The 13969-nt window shown below is 37.6% G+C and overlaps 1 protein-coding gene across 1 annotated transcript in view; it reads left to right on the forward strand.

Annotated features, from left to right (window-relative positions):
- LOC149279289 (solute carrier family 2, facilitated glucose transporter member 10-like) overlaps window positions 1–13690 on the forward strand; it is a 66914-nt gene extending 53224 nt beyond the window's left edge. Inside the window, exon 6 of the mRNA XM_089501393.1 lies at window positions 13348–13690. Coding sequence (XP_089357519.1) covers window positions 13348–13690 — 343 coding nt within the window. The remainder of the gene's footprint in view (window positions 1–13347) is intronic.
- The last annotated feature ends 279 nt before the right edge of the window (window positions 13691–13969 follow it).

Below are 13969 nucleotides of genomic sequence, written 5' to 3' on the forward strand. Positions count from 1 at the left end.
TTCATACCTTCTCTCAGGCTATCCTAACAGACCCATCATCATACAAGGTGGTTGCGTATGAACAGCTCATAGCTCTCGATAGTTTTTTTAGCTTTATTTTCCCCGGATTTTAAGGACCTATATTTCTATACATTATACAATTTTAAATCTTTACACTGTTCTTGGGTGGAAATATCATGAAAATCAGTTTCCATAGAGTAAAGTGTATTATAAACGCCAATGAAGTCGGCCGGTACAGTTGTAGATCATGGCAACCAGTTAAAGGGTACAGTGGTTTTTTTCAATATATGTTGACTTTATGGGGACATTATTCTTCGAAATAGGCTAATTCCCCCAAAAAACACCTCTACCGGATTCTTGGCAGGCGGTGGGAGCGCCTGCCATGGTGGAGTTTGGAGTAACAGCGCTGGAGTTGGCGGGTGAAGACCGTCTCCAAAGAAGTTGACTTTCCTTTCATTATCCAAAGAAAAAAAAGATACAGATTAACAAATGTTTTGAGCCTCGGGTTGTATTGTTGGAAAATTTGGGTCAATGGGATGACCTTTTTTTGCCGGCTCAAAAGTGTTGTTGGCCATTAATTTAAAATGGCAAAGAGTTCGACCACCCTAAAGGGAATATGGCGGACTATAAAGGAGATCGAGGCTTCTCAGCAGTTTGTTAAAGTTTTTTCTTCAATCTTCTCTTATTGTATGAAGGTGTAACAAATTCCAAAATAAATTAATTGGGGAACCAGACAGGCAGCACCCCCTAAAGAGCTTAATTCACACGAAACCTGGACTTTAACCAAAGACACCCGCTAGTAGAAACCACCCAGAAGACCTCACACCACAAGTGGAGCTTTATATGAGGAACTATTTTGCGGTATCTGTAGTTTTCGGTCACTTTAACTCCTGATGTTGGACTTTGCGTTCTTGTTTTTGATTGCACTCTCTAAGAAGACACAGGAAGTGACAGCTCTGTTTAAGAGGCACAAAGGCTACCAGCAATACCGTATCCATAGTTACTATGTATTAAGAATATAGAACACAATATTCATTATATATTACATTATATTAAATGTATTACCTTTCCTTTGTTCTTGAAAGGGTAGTGTCTCGCTTTATTGTAAGTTTTTTTGTACTAAAAATAATAAATAAATAAAAACCCTTATTTGCCCATTTTTTTAAAGCTTGGCATCTCCCATTGAAACGCGAGACTTTTCAATAACCCCTCCATTAAAACCAAAGACTGTAAATATATAATAGTAGCCGTAGATGACCTGTTTGTGTCCAGGAGAAGCCTTGAACATATGTGCGATGACTTTAAAGCTTTCTTTCTACCCTGACTAATCAATGATTTGCTTTTAAATATGCAGTGACCAAATTACACCCTTATCTATGTCATCTCAGCCCCGGCCAGCATGTCTGTGATGGATAGAAGGTTCTCTTGTGTCCTTCTGATCTTTAACTTGTGTTGGGGGGGGGGATTCAATAAATCAAGTTTTACAAACAAAATTGTACAAAAGAGATGACCCCCTTCTCAAGCCGTAGCAAACCCCAGGAACTTAAGTGGGCTAACGGCAACGTAAACTATGATGAACTGTGAGTTGGCTTCGCACCGAACTGATCAGGATTCCAGATGCCGGGGTTTAGTATTTTAGCCCCTGGTGATTTTAGTGAATTCCCGAGCCCCCCGCACTGCAGGTGCATTCAGGCCGACTCAGTGAGTTGAACTCTTTAAATAACAATTATCATGTTTTGGGATAATTTCCCAATTGAAGCCAAAGGACATACAGTATGTCCCCTCTCAATGAAGTAGACAATTTGGTCCATAGAAACCCATGGGAATAAAGGTGGACATTCTCTGGGTCTATTCAAAATAGTTCTTTTGCATATTTTACTTCACTAAGAGGGCGGTGGGTAAGGGGAACGGGCTCCCAGCAGAAGAGGTAATACAGTGAGGGTATTAAACATGCATGGGATAGGCATATGGCTCCTGAATCTAAGACGAGAGCAACAACTGATTAAGGTTTGAGTCTTTACAGCAGGAACCCGTTGTTGGAACCCTCATTAAAACTGAAGCCCACCTTGGCCTTCTGTATTCACTGGGCACCATAGTGCATTTTTTTCAATAATATGAGTGCTAGCTCTTGGATGCTTCTGGAACAACCTTAGAAAAGCACCCACTTCAAACCCTCTGAGATAATTGGCTCAACAAGAGAAACCATGTCAAAGCATTACTTTGCGTGATAATCGTTAGCCTAATAGCCCCATAACAATTATCATACAAAGTAGCTGCTCTCTTTGTATCTTTGTATCAGTCAGTGAAACCAAACCTCAGATGATTGATTAGCTAGAAAACAAGCGTGAGCGCCTTCAACCAAATATCTGAGGCTTTCAGAAGGAATTTGTACCCAAATGCTTCCAGCAATGAGATAATTAACCCCTCTGGCACTGGACAGGTTAATTGATAGAGGTTAACTAGGAGTCAGTAGCACTAAATGAGTTTCTTTTTCTGATGAAGACCAAGGAATTCTAAAATGTATTTTTTTTTTTTTGCCCACTGGGAGAGAATAAAATGGAACATTCCAGCTGTTGCAATTGAAAAACGATGCCATTTATATAATATATTACTAGTTTTGGTGCATTGCATGAGGCAAGGGTAACAAGTTAAGTGAATATAAACTTTAAGGGATGTTGGAGAAGTCTGTGTAGAACCTTTGTCCTTTGCATGAGGTAGGGGCAGGGATAATGACCTCACCAGAAAGACTACCGGCCATCAAATTCGATCACTGCTGTGATCTTACATAATATAAAGGAAAAAGGGTGGCCATACTTTTGTTGCTTTTAGGACACAGACCTGCACAAGAACCTTCATCATCATCCTAGTTGTGATCTTCAGAGCTATAGGTGGCGCTCTATCTCATTAGGACACACAGGACCATGTGGTGATCACTGATGACCCAGCCAAGATCGTTCTCTGGTCCTCTTCAGGGACCATTGATAGAAGCTACCAACCAAAGTTTCTCTGTTCTTCCAACGTTATGTCCAACATAAGTAACAGGAACCTTGGTCTCATAAGAAAGCTTTAATAAAACATTCTATGGATTGTTCTCTACTAGATTTTGGGGGTCACTGAAGACCCAAAAGAGAAAAACTGATACATAAAAAGTATCAACACTCACAAAGACGATGATGATTGTTGAACACAATCATCATCATTGTTTGGGCTTTGCATCTACGCCTAATTGTCAACGGTATAAATCCCAACTAAACATCGATCCGATCTATGACCTCCGTCTAAAGTCTCAGAGGTAAACGCATCATTATTTTGAGAATGAAACATTTGGCACGACACAAAGTAAAATTTCAAGTATTAGTTTTTGGCTTCCAACGCTGTTCTTGTGTTCGTTTCCCATATTTTTTTGGGACTATCAAGGCTAATAAGTTACGTAACTGTTATGAAGACTTATAAACCTGACATTTTGTTATTCAAGCTAAAACGGCTTGTTTTTCTTGGCCCGATCCATGAAAAGAAACCGACAAATCTAGTAACCTATCAATAATTTGTGACAGGTATGACAGACGATAAGGCGATTCCTGAAAGTGTGGCGTGAACTTTAACGGCCTTACGGGCAAAGTTAATAACACTTCTGGTACTTGCGTGTTCCAAACAGGTTTTCGATCATTTGGGGTTTTTTTTTTAGATCACCAATCAATAATTATTGGACTTTTTATTTTCGGCGAGGCCATTCAGTAGTTGCCTCCATTGGAGAACTCTTGATTTAATAACATCGTTGTTGGCCGCTTTGTAAAAAATGTTGACCTTCAGGTTGACCTAAGTAAAAACAGAGAAGCCCAGTTGATAAGTTGGAGATGCCAGATGAGGAAGGGCAGTCAGAATGTCTCTATCAAAATGTAACTAAACATAGAAACATCTAGAAACATAGAACGGCATATCAGACCCATTCGCCATCCAGTCGCCTGTTTTTCCTGCTCACCTCGTAATCAGTCGTTGGTCTCATATTAGTTCATGAGCTGTATGTCTATCCAACATGGACATGGGCTCCTTCTAGAAGCTTGGAGAAGCTGTTGCGAAATCAGGCTAGTTGTGTGTTAAAGTCACATTGAGCTCAGCCGTCCTCCGATTAAACGTTCAATTATTTCCGCAGACCCAGAAAGGGAAGTCCAGGTGATGTCAGGTGGAATCCGTAAATCATATATATATATATATATATATATATATATATATATATATATATATATCGTACTGTTTCTCCCAATACTTGTTTTTTAATTCTCTTACTATTACGAGACACCAATACCTAAAACAAAATATCTCCCAATATTTTACGTCTCAGTTTTAAAAGAAATGTGTGTTTTTTTTGCTGTTTTTTTCTCTCCTTTATAACTCCGGCAGTCTCACTCCCACCAAAGCGTTAGCTCAGAAATCATTAAATCCAATTCTATAAACTACTAATCCTAGCTCGTCATCGCTGCCCCGCGCTCTCCCCGCCGGTGAGGTTGGCCTTCGTCAGCTGGTTTTATCGCACAGCTCTCTGTGCCTGAAGCCGTTCCTTTGTTAAATCCCATACGCTGCTCTGGAATATGTTTCTTGGCAGATACAGACCAATTCACTGCGAGTATAACTTTCAGCTGTTCGCAGAGTCCAACTTTTGGAGAAAAAAAACTGCCTTAAAAACATTGTAAGACTTTCATCCTCATTCATGTTTAATGTTGGCAATATATTTTCCCTAGGACTACAGAAGATCTCTGTTAAACATTGGAATTATCAGATCGGGTTACTTCTCTACCCTTCTTATAGCTTTACACCAACCTTATGCTCTGCATTGAAGAGAGAATGTGTGTCTGTTTTAAACTCCCATGGAAAAAGTATTTCCCTCCTTGAGCATAAACCCAGCGCTGTACACAGTAATACCCCCCCCCCAGTACTGTATACAGTAATAACCCCCAGCGCTGTACACAGTAATAACCTCCCCAGTACTGTATACAGTAATAACCCCCAGCGCTGTACACAGTAATACCCCCCCCCAGTGCTGTATACAGTAACATAACCCCCCGGTGCTGTAGACAGTAATAACCCCCAGTGCTGTATACAGTAATAACTCCCCAGTGCTGTTCACAGTAATATAACCCCCCCAGCGCTGTATACAGTAATATAACCCCCCCAGTGACTTTCTCTGCTCAAACACCACACTGAGCTAATGCTTTATGGCAATGCTAATGAAGTCCGTTCCTCTATACACTTTCAATAGTCAAGGAGTCCTTGTGCTGATTAAGACTGAGTAATTCTATTATTTCCCACAGGCAGTATGATAAGGAGTCAGGGTGTTTGTCTAGTAGATTGGTGCTCAGATAACAGATCGAGAACTCATACAAATGGCAAAAACATTATATTAGGGGCAAAAACTACAACTGTTTTTTTTTTAAAAAGTGTGATATTTTTGAAAATGTACTTTTAATCTGATATTAAAAGTAAATTCATACAGAGCCACGATCATATCAGCGCATCCCGGCAATATATGCCTCCCGTTTCAGTTGAAATGATTCCATTTTGTTCTGTCGCGTGAAAGTTGACGTGCCAAATGTCAAACGTGCTTTCGAAACACTTTTGTTTTTCACGACTTGAGACAGGGAGGCGTTTTTTACAATAAGATTTACAATAAGGCTTTACTCAGATCCGGCTAGTGTTTCCATAAAAAGAGCAGAAGAATAATGAGGTTTAGTTAAATATTGGGTTAGGTGACAGTCGGTGGAAGGCCGACCCGTATATATAAGTAGTGACGCGGATTGGAATAACCCCATTGCAAACTTCTAGTCAATATTTCAGTGATGGCTGAATATTCCAACGGATTTACTGTAAGTAGCAAAATATGTATTTTAAGACACTATTTAAATGGTCAGCTGACGCGGCGCTCAGGGGAGGAACACGTGGAACACCAATGAGATTATTGAATTTCCAATCTTCTGAGGTGGGGGGAAAAAGTCCATATGATGTAATAGCCCAGTGACTTCATAAGAGAAGAGTAGAAACACCAAAAATTCTGGAGAATTTATAAAAAAAAACTGAGTTGCGCATAAAAAGAAATCTAGATTGTAAGCTCCTTTGGGCAGGGCCCTCCTCACCTGTAAGTCTGATTGTTATGTTAAATACTACTTGTCATGTCCGGTCTACCCATTGTACAGCGCTGCGGAATATGATGGTGCTATATAAAACAACAAATAATAATAACAACAATATATGATTTGCTTATATACAAACCCCAAAATATATGCGTAATTTTTTTTTAACTGGTTTTTTTTTTAATAACTGCTCCCTGCTATACCGTAATTTAGTAGTAATTTTCCTATACAATTTAAGTGTTTTGTTAGAAGAAACTTTGTAAATAAATAAATTAATAAATAATATTTTTTTTAAATGTGTCCATTGCTATATTTCTGTATGGGGGGGGAGGGGGGTTTAAAGGGCTTTTGTTTCGTTACGGTAAAAAAGAAAAATTAACAAAAAAATAAATGAAATAGGAAAAGCAAATTGAAGTTTCACATTTAATAGTAGTTTGAACCCAGAGCCAGCTGAGACTGTGACGATTTCAATTAAGTGGAGGGAATTGCAGGGGTTAGGTGATTAGACATGGCTCTCCATGGAAAATGAGAAGGAGGTGACAGAGAACGTGCCGTGAGAATAATTAGGTACGGACGGTCACATGAAATTAAAACTATTCATGTAAATATTACTGTTTCGACACAAAACCATCTTCTGCTTATAAATGACAAGAAAAATCTTGGTCGAAGAGCAAGTATAACGTCCATATGGCTGCCAACGTACAATGGGTTTTAAAGGGTGCCGCATATGACATCATCTCTGTATTGTGATGTCACATCCTGTTCACGTTGCACTATAGTGACATCAAATTACCATACTCTGCTTTTTTTTCCCCATTCATAAATGTAGAATTATTTATTCAAATTTGTAAATTAGAATTAATGCCACAATGCTGCCTTCAAAATAAGGTTTATTTACCAATAAGCTTTACTGTTTTATTATTTTTATTATTAATATATATTTTTATCCTGCTTGGAAAAAAATAGTTGGGAATAATATATATTTTTAAAGTTTGTAGACAACCGAAAACAGATGTACGCCTTTTTTTTTTGCTACATAAGTATAAAAAGATCCTGAATGTATCCAGTCTGAAATGTAAATTTTCTGCTCCAGTTCAGGCTGTCAATCCAAAATTGGGCCGGTCTCGATAAATGGCGGGTCAACACCTGACCTTGTCTGTTGCATCTGTGACATTCCCTCTGTTAACATCTGCTAAGCCAATTATACATTTTCCCCCCTTTTCATAGAAAAAAATGATTTTTTTAAATAATTATAATAATAAAAAAATATTTGTCATTTGGGAGTCGGAAACTCAAGACATCAAGTTCAACGATATTTTACCGAAGGCAGAATCGATTGAAATAACCCGTTCACCTGGAATAAACACTATTGTTATAATACAAAAACACAAACAAAAAAAACCCGAAGAAATGCATGCCAAGAACAATATTTAGGTGTGGGAATGAATTGTACAGATTAACATCTTTTGTTCACAGGTGACAGGTACTGTGTGAAAGTATGTCGGCATTCAACGCAAATTAGCTGAAAGGAATTATCTGAAAGAATTTTCACACGTAAGAAAGTAAAAAAAATAAAATAAAAAATAATAAAAAAAATTATAATAAACATAATTTTTTTTTTTAAGGTTTATTCCTGGGTGATAAAAATATAGTTGCCACGACTACCTTGAAGGGTCTTCGTTATCTAAATCATTGTACAGCGCTGCTGATTATGACGGTGCTCTATAAATCAATAACTAATACATATAATAATAAACCGTTTTTATGATAATACTAGTGTGTAGTAATAGTTTAACACTCTCAAGCAAATTAAAAGAAAAATAGAAAAAAAACTTTTTAAATGGTTGCTTTTACCTTCTTTATGACATCATCACACGGTACCATCTGCAAATTTATTTATTTTTTGAGTGGAAATGTTCACTTTGTGAGGGTTTTTGGTCAAATATTTGCTGGGACGGTGTCAGACCAAACACACGGCAGCAACCAGAATGAATCATTAACTGGAATTTAGTTGTAATTTTTAATTTTTAATTTTTAATTAACTAATATGGTGTCATTCATGATTTATCTCAGCACCATATATGGGGAGATTGTTAAAAATATGGGATAATGGGATAAGCGTATGATCGTAGTACCAGTACTAATGAGAAGGTGGTAGATAAGTGGAACAGCCTCCCAGCAGGGCTGGTAGAGGGTAATACAGTGAGGGTATTAAACATGCATGGGATAGACATACGGCTCCTGAATCTAAGATGAGACCAACGACTGATTCAGGTTTGAGTCTTTAGAGCAGGAGAAACAGGCAGACTAGACGGGGGCTGAATTGGGCCGACCTGCCAGCAGGTTCTATTTTTATATTGTGTCATTCAGCTTTGTAATTCTAGTTAGAAAAGCTCATCTGGAAAGTTACAGCAAATTTAAATCAGGGCATGAAGGAGTTAAATCCGGACAGTACCTCTGCCCATCTACCCCGAGACCCCAGGAATCTGTCCTACAACTTTCCCCGTTCAAGTTGTCGAACTGCCCCTTCGTGCTGAGATCCTGATAAACTGCCTGTACAACCTCAAATTCTACCCCTTCACCCAGAAAATAATCCCAGTCTGAGTAAATCAAAAAATGTTCGGTATTTCTGACCAAAAATTATACCAGTGTCGGAGAATTCCACCTTAATGGAGATATGCATTTCTCATGCCCCCCAAGGGACAGGGGAAGCTCTGATCTGAAGACTTTAGCGACTAACAAAAGCATTTCCCGTGTGTTTTACTTGCAGTTCCCACATGTAGCCACTAGGGTGCACAAGTAGTGCTACAGGCAGCATTTCCATCATCATTGTATCCTTTCTGTGCTCCTTTTATACAATCCAGATATACATATCATCATATTGTGCACATTGAGTATATGAACCCCTCTATTGTTACCCAAATGTTTTGAGACACCATATTATTGGTCCTCTAGCTCCGGCACGTCCCCTTATGAGTGGCCCTACCCTGTGGCCCACTACCCAAAGGTGCTTACACTGATATCTAATTTTTAAACCGCCTCAATGAAAGCCGGGGGGGGGGGGCATTGTGTTGTTCATCCTCAGTATTTAGCATCCAAACCGGACATCAAAAAGATGGTGGAGTAACCAGAAACTACGTGGGAGGAGGACAGAAGGAGAAAGCCTGGAAGAATAAAAACCCATCGCCTTAACGGCGGGGCTTATTTATTATTAAGTGGCAGAACTCCTAATGAACAAACACAACTTTCTTCAAAGATTCTTCCTGTCGGAGTAATGCCACATTCCACTAGTCACAGACCGTAGAGGACAGTCTTCTGTTATTTACCTACAAGTCTGATTTAAAACCCGAGTATGTCAGAATTGAAAAGCATTCGGATGTCAAAATAATTGCAAACAAAATAAGGTTCTTATTAATGTCGTCACAGGGTCAAAGACGGACACAAAAGAAAGGTAATTTTGGAGAAGTGGAGAAATGAAACATTGTGCAAATCACTTTGATGACTCTTTTTGTTTTAATCACTTTTATCTCTTCTATGACACTTGGAGAAGTTGACTTCCTTGAGCCCCAACAACATTCTGTAGTAGACTTCAAAGGCTTATTCGGTTGGGGTTAAGCAGTGTATGGCTCTCAACATGGAAGACTCTCGTGTTTATTTAGAACATCCACAAAGAAACCACAATTTACCATGACACGAGTGTTTAAGAGCAAAAATAATCATATCGTATTACTCTCAAAATCTCTCTCTACTAAATTATTTTATGTTTTGTTGGATGGCAGCAGAAAAGGAAGGTGGTATTCTCTAAGGCCATCCAATTTCTTTTTGGTATTTTGTAGGAAGAGGGAGAAGAAGAAATGTAGCCACCTCTTCCAAGAAACTCCAGAAATGGAACCTTTATAAAACCAGGTGATAAAACGATCACGACCTGAAGGTTCCTGGTCTAGTCCATTTTCTAGCCCATTCTGATCTCTCTACCTGAAAGTATTACCCTGGTGACTTTGGTGAGTACATCCCTTTGATTTAACAATAATAAGGATTCAGATAAAGATGGTGGTATCTTTGAAGGCCATCCCAGGTGGGTATCTACCTCCCCCCAAGTTATTTTAGAAATGGAACGTTTTTCAAACAAATTGATACAACGATTGATAAATCCCACAACTTGGAAGTTCCTGCTTTAACGAGGGCTTGCGCTAATTCTTATCTCTCTACTTGGAAATATTACCCTGGAGACTTTGGTGACTTCATCCCTTTAACAGTAAGGATCCAGATAAGGACTGGGGTATCACCCAAGGCCATCATCAATCCTTTGTTATGTGTAGGAATAAACGGGAATGACTTGTAACCACCTCCTCCAAGTTACTCCAGAAATTGAACTTGTATGAAACGAGGTAATACAACAATCAATACATCCAACAAATTGAAGGTTCCTGCTCTGGGCCATTTGATTTAGTTCAATAACGAGGTGTGCTAATGCCTATCTTCCCACCAGAAAATATTACCCTGGTGAATATATGACTTCCACAGTAACAAGGATCTAGAAAAGGATGGCGGTATCATCCGAGGCCATCATCAGTCTTATTTTGATATGGTGTAGGAATAAGAGGAATATGATAGGTATGTACCTCTTCCAAGATACTCCAGAAATGGAACCTTTATCAAACAAAGGCATACAATGATCGATACATGCCATAACTTGTAGGTTCCTGCTCTAGTCCATTTCATTCAGTCCAATGAGGACTTGGGCTAATTCTTACCTTTCTACTAGAAAATATTACCTTGATGAATTTTGATGACGGCACCACTTTTATTTTACAGCAATCATGGACATGATTATGGCGAAGACATTGGGTTTCCAGTAGGTTTAGAAGGATTGACTGTTTTGGGTATTAAATGAAACGATAGATCATGGAGTTACGGGGTGTCATGGACTATTCCACATATTTCGGCTATTAAGGTTGAAACTTTGTATCGTTATAACATGGTTCCATTAGGATCCATCAAAATAGAGGATCTTAAACAAAAAACAATATAGTCACCAACTCTGGCTGTTTTGTCTACATTGGTTGATACAGATATACAGTGGAATTTTAATGCCTAGAATTTGAGTCCAATCTTTGCCACAAATTACGTAACATAAAACAACAGGATGCCATTAATATGTAATATGTGTGATTAACATGTGAACACGCTGGGTATCAGATAGCAGCGTGGAAAGTATTGGATATGCCTAATTATCTAAATTTAAGGAATTGTCCTACTGTTGCTTCTGTCATTTCCCAAATATTTTGTTTAATGACGACGTTACGTTTCTGCATTAAATGCATTGGGGAGTTCTCAGTCTTCACCTAATTTATATCGTGCTAAGAGTGATTATGTCTGCAGGCCGCTAATTGGCGCCTTTCTCTTAAGTGTAAAGTATTTCTTGGGCCATCATTAGTCAAACAGACTCATTATATCACTGAACTTTGAGTAACCTAAAGGATCAAAATTCAAGAAAAGTTCCTTAAGATTGCAAATAATAATCTTCGTGCATTCGGCGGATCTTGAAATATAATTTTTTAAAAAAATTGCATACAATAATAATAATAATAATAATAATAAATATATATATATATATTATAGTAAAAAATGCTTGTCATGATCAAAATATCTTTACATAATTCAGTATAAATATGTATTTATATGGGTACAATTATATAGAATATATATAATTGAATATAATAAGAGAACTATAATCTTCAGCTATAAAAATGTATTAAAAATATTCTAATTATAATATAAACATCTAATTTAAAAAGCTGATGTTCTATAAAGATTTTTCCTAAATACTATGCCTTTCCTGAAATGACAAGCTTTCAGTTAGTATTTTAATCTATTCTAAAGTTTTCTTAAGAAATATTCCTTTTATACATATATATATTTAAAAAAATTTTTTGATGTGGTGTTTTGATATGTTGTTCATACATATATATAAAGAAAAATATATTTTTATGGAATATTTGACTATTTCAACTTATTGAAAAAAAAGGAAAACAATATAATAATATAATATTAAAATAGTATGAATTAATAAATGTGTTTCTTTTTATACGTGGCTTATTGCTATTGATTCATAAGTGAGATTTAGTGGCATTCTATTCGATTAGTGTATTACCTGATAAATTTAGACGCGTTTTTCCTGTTTTTGGTAATTTTTGTCCCGCGCTGTATTTGTAGCCAGTAGATGGCGTCATAAACGGTTAGTTGCTGACGCTTTGTCCTCGGCACAGGTTTTGTATGGTAACCAGTTGCACAATTAACAGAAGTCAGTGGTATGTACTAATTACTGCTCTTAACATTATTATCTTACTGACAGTATGCATCATTGGATAAGAAAGATAAGACAATCATTAATATTGGGTGTCATTGACAAATACGATCATTATTTATCCTTGTACAGCGCTGCGGAATATGATGGCGCTTTAGAAATCAATAAATAATTAAAAAGAAGATAACATTTCTTAAACTCTTATTCTGGTTTTAATTTTATTTTCCCTTTTAAAAAAATAACTTTTTATGCATTATTTTATTACATTTATTTGCCACAAATTACGTAACATAAAACAACAGGATGCCATTAATATGTATTATTTATGTAAATTACATTTTATTTATAGAGCAAAAGCAGATTCCGTAGCGCTATTACAACAGGAAAAAGCAAAAACTAAAAAAAAACATAAAAATTGCTAATATTTAAAGTTAATAATAATAATAATAATATATTATTAATTTAATAATTAAATTAACACATCTTAAGACAGACCGGTACAGACGGAGAAGAAGATCCTGCCCATGTGAGCTTACAATCTATGAATATAAACGATATTATGTGCATTTTTGTCTGCCAAAGGCTCCGGGTGTCTAACCAGTAAATGAAGCCGGTCGTTAGCACGTAAATAACTTATTCCAGCAATCTTATTATCATTAGTTAGCTTTTTACAGCTAATTAATAACTGCAGAAAAGAAACCAAAATAAAACGGGGACTTCTGGGTCTGTCTGTTACATTTTCCTTGGTTTCTCGTTTAATTAAATTATCCCATAATGAAATCTCTCCCAAATGAATCCCTTTTCAATCATTAATGAGATTCTGAAGCTCTGCTCGGCGTTTCATCTATTATACATTACGGCAACTAAACAATTTCTGCTTCTATGTGTTTTTTCAACATTTTCTGTATGTTTTATTAGAGGGGCCAACTGGAAAGAAAATTCAAGCACCCTCCTGCGCGAAACCGAGGACAGGGGTTCGATGAGTGATTTTATCGGGGAGCCTAAAGCCAAGCAGGTAGACTTGTGGCTTTGCCGCCAGCTTCTTCTTCCTCGTTGGGTTACATTAATATTTGGAAGTACCGACATCAATGTGAATACTAATACTAGGCGTGCAATAATAGGGGGCCTAGAAAGTTTGGGGGCCACAGGAAGTTTGAAGGCCCCAGAAAGTTTGGGGGTCCCGTTGCTACATCAGCAACAGGACCCCCAAACTTTCTGGGGCCTTCAAACTGTGTACCCTCCACCATTTAGAGATGGTTGATCTTCTGGTGATCTGGGAATCCAGGACCCCCCATGTGTGTCTACGCGCCCGCAGTCCAATGCTTATGACATCACTACTTCCTGTGTCACTATACACATAGACCAGCCAGGAGCGGAAGGCTAGTAGTGTGGCTTAATGTACAGCTCATTCCTATCAATACCTCACCCACACCTTAGCGGGGTCCGCCATCTTGTCCCTGTGCCACCTCTTTGTCATGCATATGTAACCCGTAATGATATAATCTGAAATATAAATCTGACCCCATTACCCTGTCCAAAT

This window comes from Sceloporus occidentalis, unplaced genomic scaffold (genome assembly GCF_023333645.1).
Source record: "Sceloporus occidentalis isolate IW3139 unplaced genomic scaffold, rSceOcc1.0.p SCAF_173, whole genome shotgun sequence".
Classification (NCBI taxonomy): domain Eukaryota; kingdom Metazoa; phylum Chordata; class Lepidosauria; order Squamata; family Phrynosomatidae; genus Sceloporus; species Sceloporus occidentalis.